We start from the raw sequence: 22,746 nt of genomic DNA on the forward strand, positions 1-22,746 counted from the left end.
AGAAAAAAAAAAGTAAATTATATCGTCCATAAGAATACAATCTGTTGGTATTTATCACATCAAACAAAGTTTAAAGTTATCACCTCAATAGAGTTGACGGTGTTACTTTAACAAAATACTTTGTTTTATAAATTCACATTTTTAAATTGTCAGATTTAATTTTTATTTTTTAAAATTTAGAGTAGTTTTCATGAGTCATTAAATAATGTTCGCTATATTTAGATTAATATAATAATTTACGGATATAAAATTATATAAATGTGCAAAGATATCTCCTTTCATAATTACTTTTTATTATTAATATTATTATTAAATTTTCTTTAGTCGTCATTGTAATTGCTCGCGACTTAGCTACATAAAAGCTGCCGCCAGGTATTCATTATTATTATTATAACGTAAGCGTTTTATTTTTTTTTTTTTTTATATCGCGAGTAGACGAAACAAAATCAGCTATTTTTTATAACTTTTAATAATATTTAAATAGTATAAAAATATTTCTTCAACAGTCAGCTGATTTTGTTTTGTAATTAAAAAATAACTACTTGTTAAATAAATAAAAAATATTTTTTAAATTTGTTTAATATTTAAATAAGGCAGTTTTTGTATTAACTATTATTATTATTAATAATTTTTTTTTTTGTTAAATTTTGACTTAAATATTTAGGCAACTAAAAAATACTACCAGCAGCTAAAAAAAAATGTTAGGAATAAAATTATGCGAGTAAATAAATGGTAGCTTGTAAAACATAAATAAATATTTATGTACACTTACTTGTAGGCAATACGATTACTTTTATGTATTTAATTGTTACAAAGACATTGCATTTCACGTTGAGTCATGTGCCTATTGATAAATGTCAATTGACATTAAAAAACTCACTTTTAAAATTAATATAAAAAATAAAAAAAAATAATAAATATTGTCATATTTGTAGTTGCAGTAATTAAGACCATCGCATATCATGTGACTTTGCATAATATTATACTTTCGTGCAATTTATATTCATTTAATAAGTCTTAAGCGTAAGAAAAAAATACAACAAAAATGTTTAAGCAGATTTTAAATTTCTCTTTTCTCATTCTAACATTATTCTCACGGAGACAAATAAATATTTGTTTAACAAGTAATTTATAAACTGTGAGATAATTATATTTGCCGTTGTATGAAGCACATGCTTCTGCTAGTCTACTAGCAATAAAGTTTAATAAATACGCAAACTCTGATTAATTATATTGTCTTACGAAAATTTATATTTATTTATTTAATTAATTAGGCATTTATATTGAATAATAAAAAAAATGATATATATTTCTTGAAAGATGGACTTCCCCCAGTAAATTAGATGAAAACTCGACATGAGTTTCACATTCGTCTAACTCCAAGTCTTGGCAAAAATGTCAGCGACGGCTCATTGCTCTGAACATTCTTAACTTGAGCTGACCTTCAGTTACATTCATTCCCTGGGATAAATTATAATACCCAATTTGAGTTTTCAATAATTCGTCACTTATTTTTAGTAGATTTCATAGAAATCTAAATATTGTATTGGTTCTCATGACGCAACTTTTGGAAAATTTTGCTATTTCCTCACTCAGCTCGTTGAACTGATTCAGAAAATACATATGGTTCAAAAGTTTATATATGTATGTATATATATATACGATATAACGGGCTATGTCTCTACTCTAACTTCCGCAATTCTAATCGGATCTCAATAAAATTTAACATACTTATTTTTTGACCGGTTTCTGAGGTTAAGTTCTAAGATGAGCCAAATCGGCCGGTTATTTTAGAAATGAGAGCAATTTGAATTGTTTTCAATACTTCTGAATACTTTAAACACTTCCGAATTTCTTCTCTTAGGGAGCATGAACATTGTCAATCGGTTTAAATTATTATTTTTAATCAGGGATAATTATGATTTTGAAAAATAATTTTATTGTATATAAAATGAAATCTACTTCCATTTCGGCTGCCGAATGGCCTTTTTTTAATTGTGTGAATATATTTGCAATCTTTGCATTCTGGTACAATTCAGGATTTCCCGCCGGATTTTCAGGCCAAATCTTTGTAAACAATAGAAAAATTTTTCATTAAAAATAGTAAAATTAAGAATTAAATTTTATTTATACCATTTTTTAATGAAAATTAATTTAGCAGATATTTTATTATTTTAAGAATTTTTTTAAAAAATAAATTATGGCAAAAAACAAAAAAAAATGACATGTAGAAATTTGAAAAAATAAAAAATGCCATTTTTAAAAAAATACATTTTTGGAACAAGCAAATAAATAAGTAAATTATAGTTATAAAGTAAATTACTTTGGCTAAAGAACATTATAAAGTACAATAATTAACTTTTTTTTCCGTGAAGTTCATCTTGAATTTTTTGTAACGATTTATTTTTAGTCTCCGGTAAAATAAAAGCACCAAACGGAACGCTTAAAAAGCAAAAAAATCCAAAAAACCAAAAAGCTGTGTATTGACCAAAAGCATCAACAATATTAACAAAATATTTGATAACAATGAATGACATAAAACAGCTGAGAAAGATAATAATTGTTGATGCTTTAGATTTCATTTCTTGAGGAAGAATTTCACCCACTACCGTCCAAGGAACCGGACCTAACCCCACACTGTAAGTAGCCATGAATACAATCAAAGAAGAAATCGGCAGCCAGCCGATGTTGCTGACATCTGTTTGTACGACATCTTTTAAAAAGAAGAAAAGTCCAAGAACTCCCTGAAAAAATTTAATTATATCTTCACTTAAAATACATAAAATAAATTTTTCTCACCTCCGGGCGGAAAGCGTTAACTTTCGTCCCACTGCGCTAAACGAAAATGCCGCTTTCCGCCTCCGTCGAGGAGAAAAATAGTATACACTCCACGGGAAGTAAATAAGAAAGCCTCAAATCACATGTTTGTCAACCTCGGCTTCGCCTCGGCCGACAATTACATGTGATCTGAGACATTTATTATTTTACTGCCCTAGATGTGTAATATACTATTAATTTTTTGAATAATTATAACTTACAAGACTTAACGAAGAGCCAATTCCTGATATGACTAACAGAATTTTTCGGCCTAGTCTATCAATAACAAGAGGGTTAAAGCACGAACCAATAAGTTGGACCAATGTAATAATAATTGTTTGATAAATTGGGGTGATACTAAAAGTTCCGCAGCTTGCAAATATTATCGGTAGGTAAACAAGAAGAGCAGTAATACCGCTCAGCTGTTGGATGAATATCAGACTACAGCAAATAATTATAGCTTTTAAATTGACCTTGACTTTAAACAAATCCATTATTGTTGATTTTTTGCTGTAAGCTTCTTGGACCGCTGTCTAGTTAAGAAGAAATATTACAAAATTAAAGTTAGCAGTCACTTGACCATTTTTTATTTTTTTTTTTTAACAAATTTGTTTCAAAAAATTATTTTTAAAATTTTTACATTTCAATTTTTTTTTTTTGCCATAATTTATTTGTTAAAAAAATTATTAAATATCTGCTCAATAAATTTATGATACTAAAATTAGCCGACATTCAACAATTTTTGATTTTTTAAAATTAAATTAGAACTAAAAAAATATTTAAAAAAAATTGCACGGATAATTTTTAAAATTTTCTACATGTGGAATTTTTTCTTTTAATTCTTTTTCAATAAGTTTTAATAAAATAAATTGAAAAATTTTTGGATGTCGGCTAACTTAATTTTCATAATTTTTCTAAATAAAATGAAAAATGAAAATAAAATTCTAACCTGAATTTCATGGGCTTCTTCTTCAACAGCTTCTCTGCTTTTCCCTCTTAGCCTCACCAACACCTTGATAACATCTTCCTTTCGGCCTTTAGCCGCTAAGTAGTACGGCGTCTCTGGCATCGCGAAGAAGACAATGAAGAAAACAATCGGCAATGTCGCACAAATAATGCGATAGTTGTTGTACGAAACAAACGGCCCAATTCCGAAAGGTATCATCAGACCTAAGTTGAGGAATATTTGAAGAAAAGAGCCGAGTATTCCTCGGACTGACGGCTCGGCTATTTCGCCAACGTAGATCGAGATCAGTCCAAATGTGAAAGAAACTGCAAGGCCTGAGATCAATCTTGAGGCGTATAAAAATTCTATGCGATTCGCGAGAAAAACAAGCACCCAGCTTAAAACAGCTGGCGCTACACTGATTAATAAAGCTACTCGTCTTCCCCATCTGTAAATACAGTATGTTTATTTAATTTATTTATTAGTTTGATAATTAATGACCTATAATTAAAAATTAATTTAATTTGTGGAATTTTTTTTATACTAAATTTTTTTTATTAAAATTTTATTATAAAAATTTTATTATTTAAATTTTGTATTAAATTTTATTATTAAAATTTTATAATAAATTTTTTTATTAAAATTTTATAATAAATTTTTTTATTAAAATTACTTGTCAGCAAGGTATCCTGGAATTAAACAGCTAATTACTGAACCTGCTGTAGCAAGACCTCCAACCCAAGACACTTCTTCATTGCTAATTGGTCGCCCAAGTGGATTTTCTTTGTTCACTGGATTTTCTTGAAGCATCATCAGTATAGGACTTGTCCAGCACAACATAACTCCACTTGCTATCACGTTGATGCTCACTAAAAAAAGTTATTAAGATTTAAAGAATTAAAGAAAGAAGAAAAAGTAGTGAAGAAATAATTACCAGCAATTGCAGCGACAAATTGCATCAATTTGGATCCTCGTTCATTTTTTATGGATGTGTTTTTACTAATGTGAAATATTTCTGCACTACTAGACATCAGTTCGTCAAAATGAGCCATTGTGGAAGTAAAATATTGCACGGTTTAATTGATGACGAACAACGAAAAAATTATTCGGAACAACTTTAGCTTATGCTCATCATCACGTTATTAAATTTAAACATTTTATGGATTTGACAAGTTATGTATTGTTGTGTAATTAATCTGACAGTCAAATATATGATTTTTATCTTTTGCGATAACAAAATTCAACAATGATGTATTTTTATCAACAAATTAAATTCACTGGGTTAAAATTAAAATCTAAACAGTTGACTGAAAAAATTAAGTAAGAGAAGTGACATAATTGAATATAAAAAAATAAAGATTAGTTGTCATTTTTTCTGACAATTAAAATGTCAATGAAGTTTAGTGAATTAAAAGAAAAATATTTTTATTGAAGATTTAGTAATAACAATTACAAATTATTTTTACCGTTTAGATTATCCTGAATTTCTTGTAATGATCTTCCTTTAGTTTCAGGTAAATAAAATACAGTGAATAAAATACATAGGACGCAAATAATTCCAGAAAACCAAAACGCAGTGTATTGACCATAAGTTACAGCAAAACCAATGAAGTATTTACTCACTATAAATGCTAAGAATGCATTGGTAAAAACAACAATTGTTGATGCTTTAGACTTAACTTCCTGGGAAAACATTTCGCCCATTATTGTCCAAGGAAGAGGGCCCAATCCGATGCCGTAAGTGGCCACGTATGTGACCAAAGAAAATACTGGTAACCATCCAACATGACTGACTTGAGTTCCAGCAGCGTCTTTCAGATAAAAGAACAGTCCAAGAACTCCCTAAACGGAATTGTAATTCATTTTTAGTGAAAGTAGTATAAAGAAGACTATAATTAACTTACCAGACTTAAACCGGCGCCTGAGCTAGATATAATCAACAGGATTTTGCGCCCCAGTCTATCAACAGCCAAAGGGTTGACACAGGAGCCCAGAAATTGAACCAGTCCTACAATAATTGTCTGAACGGATGAACCTAAGCCAAATTCTCCAGCGCTCGAAAAGATAAGCTCCGAGTAAAGAAGAACAACTGTGATTCCGCTCATCTGTTGAAAAATAATCAGAGCACACGTAGCAATTAGCGCTTTTAAATTGGCTTTTACTTTAAACAAATCCAATATTGTTGCTTGTTTGCTGTAAGCTTCTTGAACGGTAACCTGGAGCAAAAAAATTCGCTTTAAAATAATTCACATAATTAATAATAAAAATTCGATCATAACCTCGATTTCAGTAGCTTCCTTTTCAACTTCTGCTCTTTTTTTTCCTCTTAGCCTCATCAACACTCTGATGACATCTTCCTTGCGACTTTTTTCCGCCAAGTAGTACGGCGACTCGGGCATTGGGTAGAAGGAGATGAAGAAAGCGATTGGCAAGACAGCACAAGCAATACAATAATTCGTGTACGAGACAAATGGACCAATACTGTAAGCCCACAGTAGACCTAAGGTGATAAATATTTGGAAAAATGAACCAAGTATTCCTCGGATTGAAGTTTCCGCGATTTCGCCGCAGTAAACTGGTATTACTCCAAATGGTATAGCAGCCGCTACACCTCCAATAAATCTGGCTGCATAAAAGAATTCAATACTTTTTCCTGTGAAAATAAGCACCCAGCTTACTGCCGAAGGTATCAGGCTACACAATAAAGTAGTTCGTCTTCCTAGTCTGTAATTACGGTATTTTTCTTTTTTATTATTATTTAATTTTTATACATTACACAACAGATTAGATTATTACCTGTCCGATAAATATCCTGTAAATAAATTTCCGGCTATCGAACCTAACAAAATAATTGACCCGATCCACGACGTTTCTTCAGTTGTTATTGGCCGACCTAAAGGATTTTCTTCACTTACAGTTTCATTTTGGAGCATCAACAGCACCGGACTTGACCAAGCCATCAATGATCCAGCAGCCATCATGCATAAGTTTGCTTTATTACAAAACTATCGTTTATAAAATATCATCTTCTCTTTGAAGATAAAACTAATTACAACTACCTGCAATCGCAGCAGTGAATTGAAGACATTTAGAACCTTTTGAAGGTTTTGTAAGATTAATTTTACTGCTATCAATTTTAAATTCATTTTCAATAACATAAATTTTTTTTCCAGTGTTAGACATTCTGGATATTAAATTTATCAATTTCACTTGATATTTAATTATTGAATAAGCAACGAGAAAATACAAAAGACCTGTTGACAAACTAATGTAATATGGAACAATAACTGTCAGTTGTCAAGTACAATCACCTTCGCAATTTTTGTTATCAGATTCACTATTGATAACAAAAACTTGCTTTGATTGATTACAATTTATTGAGTACTCTATTATCTCCGCTGATTAATTCAATTAAATAATTCCTATTTTTATACATTATTAAATAATATTTTATTATAATTATTTCTTCTTTTTGATATAATAGATAAATTAAATTAAATAATCTATAAGATTATCAAATTTTAGTTAAAAAAAAAAAAAAATCTATACAATTATCATCGACTCATAAGTTCATCTTGAATTTTTCTTAATGATTTGCCTTTAGTTTCCGGTAAAATAAAAACAGCGAATGGAATACTTAAAAAACAGACGACTCCAAAAGACCAAAATGCTGTGCACATTCCAAATGCGTCCACAACATTAATAAAATACTTAACAATAATAAAGGATGTGAAACGACAAATGAAAATGGTTATTATTGTTGCTTTAAATTTAACTTGTTGTGAAAACATTTCACCCATGATTGTCCAAGGAACGGGTCCTAGTCCGATGTTGTAGGCAATCATAAAAACAATCAAAGAAGAAATCGGCAGCCAGCTGATGGTACTGCCGTCATTTTGTTTTGATTCTTTAAGATAGAAGAAAAATCCAAGAGCTGCCTAGAAAATTAAATTATTTCTTCACTAATGAAGAAATACTTAAAAAAAAAAAAAATAATAATTAAACTTACAAGACTTAATGATGTACCAATTCCAGAAATAATCAATAAAATTTTTCTTCCCAGACAATCAACTACTAGAGGATTAACAAAGGAACTAAAAAGTTGAATCAGTGCTACAATAATTGTCTGAAGAGTCGTGCTAATACTGTCATTTGTTCCAACACTGGCGAAAATAAGCTCTAAGTAAAGAAGAAAAAAATTGATACCGCTCAATTGTTGGAGAGCGGCAAGACTACAGCAAATAATTAGAGCTTTTAAATTAGCCTTGACTTTAAACAAATCTATGATTGTTGCCTTTTTGCTGTAAGCTTCTTGGACCGCTACCTGAGATAAGAAAAAATATTATAAAATTACCAATAAATTTTTAGGTCACATTTAATTTAGATAACAAATAAATTTGTTTCAAAAAATTATTTTTTAAAAATTCCATTTTTAATTTTTTTTTCTAATTTTTTTGCCATAATTTAATTGCTAAAAAAAATTATTAAATATCTGGAAAATTAATTTTCATTAAATTTAGCTGTTACTTCAGAATTTTTTAATTTTCTTTAACAAACAAATTTGTTCCAAAAAATTATTTTAAAAAACTGCATTTTTTATTTTTTAATATTTCTTCATGTCAATTTTTTTTGTCATGATTTGTTACAAAAATTCTTAAAATTATCAAATATCTGCTAAATAAATTTTCATAATTTTTCTAAATAAAATTAATAATAAAAATAAAATTCTAACCTGAATTTCATCAGCTTCTTTTTCGACACCTTCTCTGCTTTTCCCTCTTAGCTTCACCAACACCTTGATAACATCTTCCTTTCGGCCTTTAGCCGCTAAGTAATAGGGCGTCTCTGGCATCGCGAAGAAGACAACAAAGAAAACAATCGGCAGTGTTGCACAGATGATGCAATAATTATTGTACGGAACAAACGGGCCAATTATGTAAGGTAGCAACAGACCTAAGTTGAAGGATATTTGAAAAAAGGATCCAAGAATTCCTCGGATCGGCGCTTCAGCTATTTCGCCAATGTACATCGGAACCAGCGCATAGGAAAAAGAAATAGCAAGCCCTGCTATAAATCTTGCTAAGAACAATACTTCTATACGCTTCGCTAAAAAAATTAGCGTCCAGCTTACAAGAAATGGAACTGCGGTAGACAATAAAGCTGCTCGTCTTCCCCACCTGCAATTACAGTTTGTTGATTATTTTATTGATCAACAAAGTTGTTCTACCTTCTAAATAATTTTTTCATAATTCATACTATGAATTAATTATAATTCAACCTATAATTACCTATAATTACCTGTCAGCAAGATATCCTGGCGCCAAGCAGCCAAACATTGAACCTACTGTAGTAAATCCGCCAATCCAGGATATTTCTTCATTGCTGATCGGTCGGACAAATGGATTTTCAATGCTCACTGGATTTTTTCGGAGCATTAATAAAATAGGGCCTCCCCATACTAACATAACTCCACTTGACAGTACACATATGCTCGCTGAATAATTAATTATTATAATTATATTAAAATTAGCAGTAACTTAATAATTTTTTAATTTTTTTTTAACAAACAAATTAGTTCAAAAAAATTGCATTTTTAATTTTTCCTTGTCAATTTTTTATGAAAATTAATTTAGCAAATATTTGATAATTTTTAAATTTTTTTTGACAAAAAATTATAATAAAAAATTAAATTGTAGAAATTTAAAAAAATGAAAAATGCAATTTTTTAAAAATACTTTTTCTAAAACTGACTTTAATGTCATAATTTTTTATTTGTTAAAAAAATTATTGAAATTTAAGAAATATCTGCTAAATTAATTTTCAAATTATTGTATTATGAAACTCAAGTTAGCCATCTGTCATATTTTTTTTTATTTTTACAACAAATAAAAATTACTACTTAAAAAAAATTACAACAATAATTTTTTGACAGACCTAAAAGTGGAATTTTTTATAAGAAATTTTTTATTATTATTTATTTGTTAAAAAAAAATTGTTTTAAATCATCTGTCAGCTAACTTCAGCATTATAATAAAAAATGTTAAATAATAAATTAGTTACCAGCGATTGTCGCGATGAATTGTTTAAATTTGGATCCTTTAAAATTTTTATTTTTAATTTCAGTAGAATTAATCATGCTTACGCTTATTCTTTCAGACATTAAATTATCATGAACAGCCATTGTGAACTGATAAAAAAAATTGCCAGTGTAGAGTGTACATAAAATATTTTAGCTCGAGTTATAAAAAATTTATGTACTGTTTACAAGTAATTTATTAAATGGGATTTCCGAATTAGGCAATAAATGGAACCACAGTTTATAACTGTAAAAAATATTCGTAGGGAAGTGTCACGGATCGAGGTCTGATGATCTCTGGTGGTTTTTTTTAAATAATGAAACAATATTATTGTGTTTAAAGCCATTTATTAACAGTTGATTAATTTTTAGTAATCCATTGTTTACAAAGTGTCATGTGTAATTCTAATTATAAAATTTTTTTTATCATTTATATAAAGAATATAAGATATTTTATAAAAATTATTTTAATTTTAGGTAAGCAAAATACAGTGGATAAAATAATAATAATAAAGTTAGCCGACATTTTAGATTTTTTTATTTTGCTTAATTTATTAAATTATAACTACAAAATATTTTTAAAAAATTGCACGTGTAGTTTTTTAAATTTTTTATAAATGAATTTTTTTTGTAATAATTTTTTCAATAAAAAAAAATTCTAAAAATTTTTAAATGTCGGCTAACTTTATTTTCATGATAAAATACTGAAGATATAAAACAATTCTAACCGCAAAAGTGATAAATTTGATAATTGTTTAATTTATCAGCGCTTTTTACCGCTGAGCTCATCTTGAATTTGTTGTAATGATTTTCCTTTAGTTTCAGGTAAAAAAAATATAATAAATAAAATACAAAGTAAGCTGCAGACTGCAAAGATCCAAAATGCTGTGTATAAACCAAATGCTGAAGCGACATTTGTAAAGTATTTACTGGTAGTAAACAATAAAGCACAGCATATAAAAACAAAAATTGTTGAAGCTTTGGCTTTTATTTCTTGAGAATAAATTTCGCCGATTATTGTCCAAGAAACGGGTCCTAATCCTATGCTGTAACTGACCATAAATGCAAGCATGGAAAATATTGGCAGCCAGCCCAAATTACTTACATCACTTTTTGCTGCGTCTTTCAGGTAAAAAAACAATCCAAGAAGTCCCTTTAAATAAAAGTAAGTTCATATTTTCATGAAGAAAACATTTATTGATAAATTATCAACTTACAAGACATATCGCTGACCCGGCGCTGGAAACAATCAACAAGATTCTGCGGCCCAGTCTGTCGATAACAAGCGGGTTGAAACAAGTGCCCAAAAATTGAAACACTCCTACTAGAATCGTTTGAACGGATGTGCTCAGGCTAAATTCTCCAGCGCTTGCAAATATAATTTCTGAGTAGAAAAGAACAACTGTAATCCCACTCAGTTGTTGGAAAATGAATAGTATTGAGGTGAGAACCAGTACTTTGAAGTTAACTTTGTTTCTAAACAAATCCATCACAGTTGCTTTGTTGCGGAAGCTTTCTTGGACAGCGATCTGTGGTGAGAAATGTCACTAATTATCAATACTATCCTGAAGTTAGTTGACAGCTGTCAAATTTTTACAAAAAATCAATTATATAATAAAAAAATTATTTAAAAATTTTCACTGATAATTTTTTTTAATTTTCACATGTGGAATTTTTTTATAATAATTTAATTGATATAAATTGATAAAAAAAAATTAATAATGTCAGTTAACTTCACTGTCTTATTAAAACTACTTGTTCTTAAACTAAGGTTATGTAAATTCCATACTTAACCTCAATTTCATCAGCTTCTTTTTCAACAGCTTCTCTACTTTTGCCTCTCAGCCTCTCTAATACTTTAATCAACTCTTCTTTGCGACCTTTTGCAGCAAAGTAATACGGCGATTCCGGCATTCCGAAGAACAGAATGAAGAAAAGTGCGGGTGAAGCAGCACAAGCGATACAATAATTCGTATAAGAAACATACGGACCAATACTGAAAGCAAACACCGGACCGGCGTTAATAAAAATCTCAAAAAATGAGCCGAGAATCCCTCGAATCTCCGGTTCGGCTATTTCACCACAATATATCGGGAGTAATGCAAAAGAGATAGAAATGCTGAGACCTGAGATAAATCTTGCAGCATACAAGACTTCTATACTAGTTCCTAAACCAACAAGCGCCCAACTTAGCAGTGAAGGAACTACACTAGCCAATAAAACTGTTCTTCTTCCAAACCTGCAACAGAAATAACAAGTACAAGTTATAAGAGTCAATTTATTTGCAATTGTACATAAATATGTACGCAAAATAATTAATTATGATCTTCACCTATCAGATAGATATCCAGGAACAAAACAGCTGACCCATGTGCCTATATAAGGCAATGAAACAATCCAAGAAGCTTCTTCCTCGGTGATAGGCCGACCTATCGGGTTGTCTTCATTCACTGGATCTTCTTGGAGCATCAGCAAGAGCGGAGTTTGCCAGCCCATTGATATTCCACTTGCCATCACACATATATTCGCTGAAATTTGTACCAGTTAATAATAATCTACACTTTGAACTATTTTAAATTAGATTAGAACAAGCTGGGAAGAAGAAATAAATTACCAGCCATTGCTGCAAATAGCTGCAGAGTTTTGGAACCTTTTTCATTATTTTTTGCAGTATTACCACTAATGCACGATACTTTTCTACTCTCTGGCAAGTCGCTTTGATAAGTCATTGCTGAATGTCAGAAAACCAAATGGGTGATGAAGAATTCTTAGCAAGTCTTAAATGATTTTTAGACTTCTTTTCCATGCAAGTCAATAAATCATTGAATAAAGTTACGGAAGTTAATGCTTTTTAATCTGCCAGTTAATATTCTTAATTATCATCAAATTAACTGTAATAAAAGTCTTATCTTTTATGATAATTGAACTCAATGCAGACATTGAACGTGAGAGTAACATGTGATAGACTAAAAATAGATCAGACATTCATTTGATTTGATAATACTGAACTATTTTTTTTATTAACTTGTATTCAGCAATTAAGTTGTTAAATTATCAGTGTTTTTATATTTATTTTTAACTTCCCGCTAAGAAAATTAAAAACATTTTTTTTTAAGAATTTTACTTTTAATTTCCGGTTAAAAAAAAATAATTATTATCTATAAATTAATGAAGATATAAATTTTATTAATTTAATTACAATTATCGAGTTTTTCCATTAAGTTCCGCTTGAATTTGAGTAAATGTTTTGCCCTTCGTTTCAGGCAAAAAGAATATAGTGAACAAAATACAGACTAGACAACAGGCTGCAAAAATCCAAAAAGCAGTGTAGGATCCAAATGCCGACGCGACATTAACAAAGTACCTAGTTATAATAAACGTAAAAACAAAGCATATAAAAACAAAAATAGTCGATGCTTTGGCTTTTATTTCTTGAGAAAATATTTCGCCGGTTATTATCCAAGTAACGGGGCCTAGTCCAATGCTGAAGCTGACCATGTAAGCAAGCATGGAAAATATTGGCAGCCAGCCCAAATTACTGACGTCACTTTTTGCAGCGTCTTTGAGGTAGAAGAACATTCCAAGAATTCCCTTTGAATATAATAAAGTTCATATTTTCATGAAGAAAAAATTTATTGATAAATTATCAACTTACAAGACATATCGCTGTCCCGGTGCAGGAAACAATCAACAAGATTCTGCGTCCCAGTCTGTCAATAACAAACGGGTTGCAACAAGTCCCCGAAAATTGAACCAGTCCAACTAAAATAGTTTGAAGCGACGTGCTCAAAGTAAATTCTCCAGCGTTTGCAAAAATAATTTCCGAGTAAAAAATAATGGCTACAATTCCACTGAGTTGTTGAAAAATTACCATTAGGCACGCTAAAATAAGAGCTTTGAAGTTTGCTTTGACTCTAATTAAATCCATGAGATTGGTTTTTTTGCTGTAAATCTCTTGAACAGTCGCCTAAAGTAAATAATTGAACTTAAAAATTAAGAAAACTCTAATTTATATCAATTTTATACTAAACCTCAATTTCATCAGCTTCTTTTTCAACAGCTTCTCTACTTTTTCCTCTCAGCCTCACCAGAACTTTGATCAAATCTTCCTTCCGGCCTTTAGCCGCTAAATAATACGGAGATTCTGGCATTGCAAAGAAGAGAATGAAGAAAAGAACCGGAAATGCAGCGCAAATTATACAATAATTCTTATAAGACACTAATGCGCCAATAGTGAAAGCAAAAACTGGACCGGCGTTGACAAAAATCTCAAAAAAGGACCCAATAATTCCTCTTATAGCCGGTTCTGCAATTTCACCACAATAAATTGGAAGCAATCCAAAGGAAGTAGAAAGGTTCAGGCCTGTGATAAGTCTTGCAGCGTACAAGACTTCTATGCTAGTTCCTAGAGCAACAAGCGCCCAGCTCAGTAAAGATGGCACTACGCTAGACAGTAGAACTGTTTTTCTTCCAAATCTGGAACAGGTTTGACAATTATCTCCAAAAAATCAGAAGGATAATTAATCTTACCTGTCAGATAAGTATCCAGGAACAAAGCAGCTGATCAGTGTTCCCATGTAAGGCAATGCTGAAAGCCAGGAAGCTTCGTCTTCACTGATTGGCCTACCTAACGGGTTGTCTTCATTCACTGGATCCTCTTGGAGCATCAACAAGAGCGGAGTTTGCCAACCCATTGATATTCCAGTTGCCGTCGCACATATGCTTGCTAATTGTTGAAAGTTTGACGTAATTATTAAACTTTAAACAACTTTATTCTGGTACGAATAAAGGAAGAAACTAATGAAATTAAATTAATTACCAGCCATTGCGGCGAAGAGCTGCAGAGTCTTGGTGCCTTTTTCATGATTTTTTGAGCTTATATTGCCACTAATGCACGATATTTTTCTACTTGTGTCTAGCAATTCGCTTTGATGAGTCATTTTTAAGTGAACAATACTAAAATGATTGTTCAGAATGACCGGATAGGTAGAAATGATTGACAAGGCATATATGATGTTTAGCTTCAAGCAAAGATCAAAAGTAACTTCTTATTTTGATAAGTCAAGTTATGAAAAAAGCTACGGAAGTTAATTCTTTTTTAATCTTACAGCTTATTGTCTTAATTATCATCAAATTAACTGCTATAAATCCCTTATCTTTCACGATAATTGAACTCGGTGCAGACACTAAGCAAAAAATAGGTCAGACATTTTATATCGTTTGATAAGGTGAAAAAATTTTAATTTAACAATTACGCTATACAATTATTTATACTCATTTATTCTTAGGTCCAAGCTTTACAAAATAAAAAAAAAAAAACTAAATCAGGATGCAGTAGACCAAATAAATTTATGTTTTCTTTTATTTATTCCAATTTACAACGTTTCGTCAGCATAATTCTGACTTGATCAGGCAACCTTGAAATATTTAACAAAAACACATAGTAACAAATTATGATTTATGTTATCATCCGTGATGTTAAATATAATAGTATAATTCTCAGGAACTTGGACGGGAGAAGCAACATTTAAAAATCTAGCGCTGAGTATTTTTTTCCCGCCCAAGTTCCTGATGTTATGTCCACCCGCAAATTTTTTTTCTCTCTTCTCATTTTTTTTAATTTAAATCACCCGCGCAGATGGAAGACTTCTCCATGCGCGAAAGCCACAATAAAATGTAAGCTACGTGAATTACGTGACTGCTGGTTGACTAGCGGGGACTTCTGCAATCTCAGCACCGCGAGCTTTTAAAAAGGCGATCAACAGCCAAATCCACGTCTTAGTTGGTTAATTCGACTTCCGCGTTTAACTGACGGGCCCGTGCCTTGTAGAGTCCTTTGCTTTAATTTGCTCCGCACTTAAAGGAAGTTTGGACGCGGTTTCAACCGGCAGGCCACGTATTAGTTATTAATATCTACGAGTCGGGATTCTCAAAGTTCTAATTTGCCCTGCACTTAGGCGAGAACTCGGTCAGTAGATAAAATTTAGAGAGTCAAAATCTCAAAGTCTTAATTTGCCCTGCACTTAGGCGAGATTTTGATCAATAAGAAAACCTAGAGAACCGGATTCTCAAAGTTCTAATTTGCCCTGCACTTAGGCGAGAGTTCGGTCAATAAGTAACTTAAGATCTTTTAAAGCTAAATTTGCGCACTTTACCCTACGGGGGACTGGAGGACGTTAGCTCAAATTCAAATAAAATTCATTATAATAATTTCGATTAAATAAAATTTGTGAAAACAACGGAATTAAAACCTCCGTTGCGTATTCTTTAAACTGTTAGTCCAAACCTCCACCGTTTACGCTACCGCTCAAAAAACGCCCTTGGACATAACACTGAGAATTACACTATTATATAGTAACAAATATTTTGTATGGTGTGACTATGTGTTTTTGGTAAATATTTCAAGGTTACCTGATCAAGTCAGAATTATGCTGACAAAACGTTGTAAATTGGAATAAATAAAAGAAAACATAAATTTATTTGGTCTACTGCATCCTGGTTTGGTTTTTTGAAATAATTATTTATGTTTTCTTTTTTTACTTGATATTGGCTTATCAGAAAAAATTTTCCGTTGATTTTTAGGAAGAAATTAAAAGTGAAAAATCTTGTTAAAAGAAACTGAACTGCTGCTATAATAAATAAAAATTTATTAAAATTTAATAAGTACAATTAGCGACGTCTTCCATTGAGTTCTGCTTGAATTTGTGGGAATGTTTTGCCCTTAGTTTCAGGCAAGAAGAATATAGTGAATAAAATGCAGACTAAACAACATACTGCAAAAATCCAAAAGGCAGTGTAGGATCCAAATGCTGATGTGACATTAACAAAGTATCTACTTATAATAAATATAAAAATAGTACATATAAAAACAAATATTGAGGATGCTTTGGCTTTTATTTCTTGAGAGAACATTTCGCCCATTATTGTCCAAGAAAGAGGTCCTAAGCCGACGCTGTAACTGGCCATGTATGCAAGCATTGAAAATATCGGCAGCCAACCCAAATTACTTACATCACTTTTTGCTGCGTCTTTTAGGTAAAAGAACAATCCAAGAAGTCCCTTTAAAGAAAATGAAGTTCATATTTTCATGAAGAAAAAATTTTTCTACCCTCCGACCGGAAAGTGGCAACTTTCTGGCTACGTTGAGCAGAAAAATAGTATACACACCTTGGCCAGTAAAAAGTAAAGCCTCAGACCACATGTTTGTCAACCTCGACTTCGCCTCAGCCTACAATTACATGTGATCTGACACTTTTCTTATTTTACTGGCCTAGTTATGTAATATATTAATTATATAAATTATCAACTTACAAGACATATCGCAGCTCCAGCACTAGAAATAACTAGCAAGATTCTACGACCAAGTCTGTCAACAACAAGAGGATTGAAACAAGAACCAGAGCATTGAACTAGTGAAACCAAAATCGTTTGAGTAGACGTGCTCAAGCTAAACTTTCCAGCACTTTCAAAAATAACTTCCGAATAAAAAAGTACGACGACAATTCCACTGAGTTGTTGGAAAATTATCAGCAAACATGTCAAGACAAGTGCTTTGAAATTAGCCTTGACTCTAATCAAATCCATCAGATTAGTTTCTTTGCTGTAAATCTCTTGAACAGTCGCCTGGAGTAAGTAATTTTACTTAAAAATTTAAAAAACTCTAATTTACATCAATTAAATACTAAACCTCAATTTCATCAGCTTCTTTTTCAACAGCTTCTCTACTTTTGCCTCTCAGCCTCGCCAGAACTTTGATCAAATCTTCCTTCCGGCCTTTAGCCGCTAAATAATACGGAGATTCTGGCATTGCAAAGAAGAGAATGAAGAAAAGAACGGGCAATGCAGCGCAAATTATACAATAATTGGTATAAGACACAAACGGGCCAATACTGAATGCCCAAACTGGGCCAGCGGTGATAAATATCTCAAAAAACGAACCGAGAATTCCTCTAATAGCCGGTTCTGCAATTTCACCGCAGTACATGGAGAGCAATGCAAAGGGAACAGAAACGCTAAAACCTGAGATGAACCTCGCTGCGTACCAGACTTCTATGCTCTTTCCAGTAGCAAGAAGCGTCCAGCTTAATAGTGATGGAATTACCGTTGATAATAATACTGTTTTTCTTCCCCACCTGCAAGACAATAAATGCTAATGATTGGCCGCGGAATTACGTCAGTAAAACAAGACAATTAATCATTACTTGTCAGCAATGTATCCTGGGAAGAAACAGCTGCATAATGTTCCTACGTTAGGCAACGATACAAGCCAGGAAGTTTCTGTTTTAGTGAGCGGCCGGCCCAAGGGATTGTTTTTACTCACTGGATCTTCTTCGAGCATCAATAAAAGAGGCGTTGTCCAGGCCATCACTGTCCCGGCAGCCATTACACAAATGCTGGCTAGATTATATGTATGAAGTATATTTTTTTCAGCATTATCAATTTTAAACAAATGAATCTAGTTAGTCATGCAATAATTAATAATTATTTAATGAACAAGTTATGAAGTAAGTTATGATAAATTTTAATTACAATAGAAACTCTATATAGCGCAACTCTATTTAACGAAAAACTCTATATAACGTAGAAAATACCAAAGTTTGTTTGGTTTACATTATTATTCCTATATTTAAACACTCTATATAGCGTCACAAACACTCTTTGTAACGAAATAATTCGCTTAACTTTAAACGCAGTAATCGATTAAAAATCATAAATATTTCTAGGAAATATTATAGACTGAGTATTGTAATTACCAAAGCAAATGTATATTACTATACGCATATAATGTCATTTGATTTCTATGCTTCTCGTTTACATGATTATAGCTTTAGTTGCGTTCAAATCTTCAATAGAGAAAAAATTCTTCAGAAATTGACGGAAAGTTTGTTAAGAGGCACAACCAGTGTGAAATTTCGAAAAAAATCAATTTTTTTTTTTCATATTTCGATAGATTATACCTTTAAAAATAACATACTAAAATTTTAAATCGAAATCTCAAATAGTTTTTAAGTTACAGCCATTTAAAGAGTAGCCGCTCGGCAGTAAGATCATTGCATTAACTACAGAAAAACGCGTTTTTCTCGAAACAGCATTTTTCAAATTTGCTAGAGTGATTACTCGAAGATAAATGATCTGATTATTACCAAATCTTTTTCTGCATGTTCTGTATATAGTTCTTCATACGAAGACCCTCCAGTTTTTTGATCTGATCAAAAATCGAATTTTGGCAGGCCAAAAACGACCAAAATTTTGGATAAAATTCAACTTTTTTTATTAAAACGCCGCCATTTTGTCAATTTTTGATATATTTTTTTAACCGTGGGTCATCGTACGGATAATATCTTCTAGTATAATTAGATTTTTTTTTTTTTAACTCGGAAAATATTTAAGTTTTTTCTTCAAAAATTTTACTGTATATTCTTAAAATATGTATTAATATACCCTTAAAATTTTAAAACAATTCATACAGGAGTTTTTTTTATTTTAATTCTCAAAAATCGCTTTTTTTTAGGCTGTCACACTGGTTGTGCCCTTTCAAAAATTGAAAATTCCAAAATTTGAAGATTTTGCTCAAGCAATGCTGTCTAAGTATTATATTCACAGCGCCAAAATAATTATTTGTATTTATTAATAAAAAAATCATGACGTTTTGTGAAATAAATTAGAATTCAAGTACTTATTCCTTGAATATTAGTCGTTATACGTCTTCTCTCCGTATGAAGAAAACTCTTTATAACAAAAAAAGTATCCGGTCCCTTGAGTTTCGTTATATAGAGTTTCCACTGTATAAAAAAAAAGTAATTACCTGCCATTGCAGCGAAAACTTGCAGTGACTTGGACCCTTTTTCATGCTTTATTGATCTGTTACTGCCAACAACTGACACTTTTCTGGTCATATTAATTAGCTCATCGTGTTGAGTCATTGTGGAATAAATAATTAACTATACTGAGCAAAAAAAAAGCATAAAGGTCGTAAAAAATGAATACTTTCTATTTTTAGTATGTAAGTGATGATCAAGGAATAGAAAAATTATAAATTGAAAAGCTTAAGTTAAATAACACCTAGTTTGACACAAAGATCAGCTGTAACTGAGATCAGCTGAGTGATGAAAAATAATGTGAGTGGTCATCTAATTTTAATGCTGGCAATCTTACAACTGATACTCTTAATTGTCATCAATTTAACCTTCTGTTACTCGCTCTTTTTCACTCATAGTCGCACAACAACCGATGAGCGGCGTTTGGCGGGGAATCACCACGTGGCGCGTGCAGCGGAAAGTTTTATTAATAACGGTGCATAGACACGTTCATCGAATCAAACAGGTTGAGCGATGACACGTGCAAGTAATAATTGACACTTTTTTTTTTAATTATTACTGAGATTTTTAAGTAATACTGTTGTCAAATTTTATTAAAAGCTTATTAAGTAATTATAAGACACTAGAATTTTTTATTTATTAATTTTATTTACTATTTTTATTTAGATGCAGCATTGTGCGAGCGTAAGGCGATAAGTTTGCGCAGGACGAACAATTATCACACTGATTTATGTATGCTACTGCATAAAACGTGTAATATAAGCACTCTGCAGTAAACAGTGTTGCCAGAAATGACTAATAAAAAAGTGCAACACTGCTAACAATTACAAACAAAATTAAAATACATAAACATAGTGAGATTATAAGTGAAGGAAAAATGCAGCTGCAGACTTGATATAATCGAGTACGGCTGATAGGTTTGTTGGAAATTATTTTTACTATTTGAAGTATAAAAAAATTTTTTATTTATTATTATTAATCTTATGATTAATGGAGTACAATTATTTACGCGCTTTTCCATTAAGTTCGTCTTGAATCTCCTGTAATGACTTCCCTTTAGTTTCGGGAAGAAATAATACGACAAATAATAAGCTTAAGATGCAAAAAAATCCAAAGAACCACATTGCGGTATATTGACCAAAAGTTATTGCCATATTAATAAAGTATTTACTACTAATAAACGCTAAAAAGCAACATGTAAAAACAATAATTGTTGATGCTTTAGACTTAACTTCATGGGAAAACATTTCGCCCATTATTGTCCAAGGAAGAGGACCCAATCCGATGCTGTAGGTTGTCATGAAAGTAACCAAGGAAAATATTGGTAACCAGCCGACATGACTGACTTGAGTTCCAGCAGCATCTTTCAGGTAAAAAAACACTCCAAGAATTCCCTAAACGGAATTGTGATTCATTTTTAGTTAAAGTAGTTTAAAGAAAACTATAATTAACTTACCAGACTCAAACCGGCGCCTGAGCTGGATATAATTAATAGGATTTTGCGTCCCAGTCTGTCAACAACCAAAGGGTTGACACAGGTGCCCAGAAATTGAACCAGTCTTACAATAATTGACTGAACGGATGAACTTAAGCCAAATTCTCCAGCGCTTGAAAAGATAAGCTCCGAGTAAAGAACAATAACTGTAATTCCGCTCATCTGTTGAAAAATAATCAGTGCGCACGTAGCAATTAGCGCTTTTAAATTGGCTTTTACTTTAAACAAATCCAATATTGTTACTTGTTTGCTGTAAGCTTCTTGAACGGAAACCTGAAGCAAAAAGAAATCGCTTTAAAATAACTCACATAATTAATAATAAAAATTCGATCATGACCTCGATTTCATTAGCTTCCGTTTCAACTTCTTCTCTTTTTTTTCCTCTTAGCCTCATCAACACTCTGATGACATCTTCCTTGCGACTTTTTGCCGCCAAGTAGTACGGCGACTCGGGCATTGGGTAGAAGGAGATGAAGAAAGCAATTGGCAAGACAGCACAAGCGATACAATAATTCATGTACGAGACAAACGGACCAATACTGTAAGCCCACAGTTGACCGAAGGTAATGAATATTTGGAAAAATGAACCGAGTATTCCTCGGATTGAAGTTTCCGCGATTTCGCCGCAGTAAACTGGTATTACTCCAAATGATATAGCAACCGCTAGACCTCCAATAAATCTGGCCGCATACAAGAGTTCAATACTTTTCCCTGTGAAAATAAGCACCCAACTTACTGCCATAGGTATTATGCTAGACAATAAAATGGTTCGTCTTCCCAACCTGCAATCGGCGTTTATATTTCAATCATTTTCACTAACATTAACTTAAATAACATGTTAGTAATTGACTGATTGATAATTACTTCTCAGCCAAGTATCCTGGGAAGAGACATCCCACCAGAGTACCCATCGGAGACAATGCTCCAATCCATGACGCTTCTTCGTCAGTAATTGGTCGATCAAGCGGGTTTTCTTCTTCCACTGGATCACTTTGGAGCATCAGCAAAATTGGACTCGACCAAACCATTATCGCACCGCCTCCCATCACACATAAATTCGCTGAAATCATTATTATTATCGGTAATCACGTTATGCCAATACTTAACTGTAGATTTAATAATCTAAATGATCCTTATTTAAAAAATCGATGATTTATATCCAACCGCTATCTTGCCAGCAGGTAACGGGTTTTATTGCATAAGTTTATTTCATTAATGTTTAATCTTTACATTACATATGTTTCAGGTTTTTTTTGTATAATTCAATTACAGTATTTTTAGATACAAAAGATAATGGCTTATTACTAATTACATTCAAGATTAACATTTAGTGTAGATATTTATGTGAATTACCTGTAATAGCAGCAACAAACTGAAGTGTCTTGGAACCTTGACTGTCTGTCTTCATATTCTTGTTATCGAAGGACTTATTTATTGTCAAGGTAGACTTGGACGTCAAAAGAATAAATAAATTATCTAAAGTAGTTTTTAACGCCGCAATAGTTGCAGCAAAAACTAACAATTATGACAAAATTATTTTTGAGTAATCACATTGGCAATCTCGATCAGTAAATAAGAACAACACAAGCGAATT

At 31.5% G+C, this 22,746-nt stretch overlaps 5 protein-coding genes across 5 annotated transcripts; all 5 read right to left on the reverse strand.

The window, feature by feature from the left end:
• Positions 1–2,281: 2,281 nt before the first annotated feature.
• LOC123271610 (facilitated trehalose transporter Tret1-like) lies at positions 2,282–4,960 on the reverse strand. Its single transcript, XM_044737993.1, has 5 exons — positions 4,698–4,960; positions 4,437–4,632; positions 3,767–4,211; positions 3,039–3,350; positions 2,282–2,744 (listed from the first exon to the last, which is right to left on the reverse strand). The coding sequence occupies exons 1-5, from the start codon at positions 4,813–4,815 to the stop codon at positions 2,355–2,357; spliced, it is 1,461 nt and encodes a 486-aa protein (XP_044593928.1). The 5' UTR covers positions 4,816–4,960; the 3' UTR covers positions 2,282–2,354.
• On the reverse strand, positions 4,897–9,959 carry LOC123272280. The gene is made up of 11 exons (XM_044738977.1): positions 9,824–9,959; positions 9,062–9,257; positions 8,496–8,940; positions 7,773–8,087; positions 7,320–7,701; positions 6,823–7,056; positions 6,560–6,755; positions 6,043–6,487; positions 5,668–5,979; positions 5,230–5,605; positions 4,897–5,070 (listed from the first exon to the last, which is right to left on the reverse strand). Exons 1-11 carry the CDS (start codon positions 9,942–9,944, stop codon positions 5,024–5,026), a joined length of 3,069 nt encoding a protein of 1,022 aa, XP_044594912.1. The 5' UTR covers positions 9,945–9,959; the 3' UTR covers positions 4,897–5,023.
• Positions 9,960–10,514: 555 nt separating this feature from the next.
• Positions 10,515–13,121, reverse strand: LOC123271608 (facilitated trehalose transporter Tret1-like). The gene is made up of 6 exons (XM_044737991.1): positions 13,039–13,121; positions 12,454–12,570; positions 12,172–12,367; positions 11,634–12,078; positions 11,057–11,368; positions 10,515–10,992 (listed from the first exon to the last, which is right to left on the reverse strand). Exons 1-6 carry the CDS (start codon positions 13,055–13,057, stop codon positions 10,603–10,605), a joined length of 1,479 nt encoding a protein of 492 aa, XP_044593926.1. The 5' UTR covers positions 13,058–13,121; the 3' UTR covers positions 10,515–10,602.
• On the reverse strand, positions 12,981–15,141 carry LOC123271609 (facilitated trehalose transporter Tret1-like). The gene is made up of 5 exons (XM_044737992.1): positions 14,659–15,141; positions 14,370–14,565; positions 13,871–14,315; positions 13,495–13,806; positions 12,981–13,430 (listed from the first exon to the last, which is right to left on the reverse strand). Exons 1-5 carry the CDS (start codon positions 14,777–14,779, stop codon positions 13,041–13,043), a joined length of 1,464 nt encoding a protein of 487 aa, XP_044593927.1. The 5' UTR covers positions 14,780–15,141; the 3' UTR covers positions 12,981–13,040.
• Positions 15,142–16,469: 1,328 nt separating this feature from the next.
• On the reverse strand, positions 16,470–22,633 carry LOC123272281. Its single transcript, XM_044738978.1, has 10 exons — positions 22,506–22,633; positions 22,017–22,212; positions 21,490–21,934; positions 21,114–21,425; positions 20,662–21,051; positions 19,645–19,780; positions 18,041–18,236; positions 17,527–17,971; positions 17,151–17,462; positions 16,470–16,898 (listed from the first exon to the last, which is right to left on the reverse strand). Exons 1-10 carry the CDS (start codon positions 22,558–22,560, stop codon positions 16,509–16,511), a joined length of 2,877 nt encoding a protein of 958 aa, XP_044594913.1. The 5' UTR covers positions 22,561–22,633; the 3' UTR covers positions 16,470–16,508.
• Between the last annotated feature and the right edge of the window lie 113 nt (positions 22,634–22,746).

Source organism: Cotesia glomerata, linkage group LG9 (assembly GCF_020080835.1).
Source record: "Cotesia glomerata isolate CgM1 linkage group LG9, MPM_Cglom_v2.3, whole genome shotgun sequence".
Classification (NCBI taxonomy): domain Eukaryota; kingdom Metazoa; phylum Arthropoda; class Insecta; order Hymenoptera; family Braconidae; genus Cotesia; species Cotesia glomerata.

What these genes read in the sequence shown, in the direction of transcription:
- LOC123271608 (XM_044737991.1), bottom strand. An exon ending in GCTATTTGCAGCAATGGCTG is followed by an intron (nt 12,368 to 12,453) that starts GTAATTTATTTC and finishes TACAAATTTCAG; the next exon opens with CGAATATATGTGTGATGGCA. An exon ending in AAGAAGCTGATGAAATTGAG is followed by an intron (nt 11,369 to 11,633) that starts GTTAAGTATGGA and finishes TTCTCACCACAG; the next exon opens with ATCGCTGTCCAAGAAAGCTT.
- LOC123272281 (XM_044738978.1), bottom strand. Translation starts at nt 22,560, where the DNA reads ATGAAGACAGACAGTCAAGGTTCCAAGACACTTCAGTTTGTTGCTGCT. An exon ending in TTAATGGAAAAGCGCGTAAA is followed by an intron (nt 19,781 to 20,661) that starts TAATTGTACTCC and finishes TGCTCAGTATAG; the next exon opens with TTAATTATTTATTCCACAAT. An exon ending in AAGAAGCTGATGAAATTGAG is followed by an intron (nt 17,463 to 17,526) that starts GTTTAGTATTTA and finishes TACTTACTCCAG; the next exon opens with GCGACTGTTCAAGAGATTTA.
- LOC123272280 (XM_044738977.1), bottom strand. Translation starts at nt 9,944, where the DNA reads ATGGCTGTTCATGATAATTTAATGTCTGAAAGAATAAGCGTAAGCATG. An exon ending in ATTCACTGCTGCGATTGCAG is followed by an intron (nt 6,756 to 6,822) that starts GTAGTTGTAATT and finishes TTTGTAATAAAG; the next exon opens with CAAACTTATGCATGATGGCT. An exon ending in ACAGGATATTTATCGGACAG is followed by an intron (nt 6,488 to 6,559) that starts GTAATAATCTAA and finishes CCGTAATTACAG; the next exon opens with ACTAGGAAGACGAACTACTT.
- LOC123271609 (XM_044737992.1), bottom strand. Translation starts at nt 14,779, where the DNA reads ATGACTCATCAAAGCGAATTGCTAGACACAAGTAGAAAAATATCGTGC. An exon ending in GCTCTTCGCCGCAATGGCTG is followed by an intron (nt 14,566 to 14,658) that starts GTAATTAATTTA and finishes TTCAACAATTAG; the next exon opens with CAAGCATATGTGCGACGGCA. An exon ending in CCGGGACAGCGATATGTCTT is followed by an intron (nt 13,431 to 13,494) that starts GTAAGTTGATAA and finishes TTATATTCAAAG; the next exon opens with GGAATTCTTGGAATGTTCTT.
- LOC123271610 (XM_044737993.1), bottom strand. Translation starts at nt 4,815, where the DNA reads ATGGCTCATTTTGACGAACTGATGTCTAGTAGTGCAGAAATATTTCAC. An exon ending in CCAGGATACCTTGCTGACAA is followed by an intron (nt 4,212 to 4,436) that starts GTAATTTTAATA and finishes CTGTATTTACAG; the next exon opens with ATGGGGAAGACGAGTAGCTT. An exon ending in TTGGCTCTTCGTTAAGTCTT is followed by an intron (nt 2,745 to 3,038) that starts GTAAGTTATAAT and finishes AAATTTTTTCAG; the next exon opens with GGAGTTCTTGGACTTTTCTT.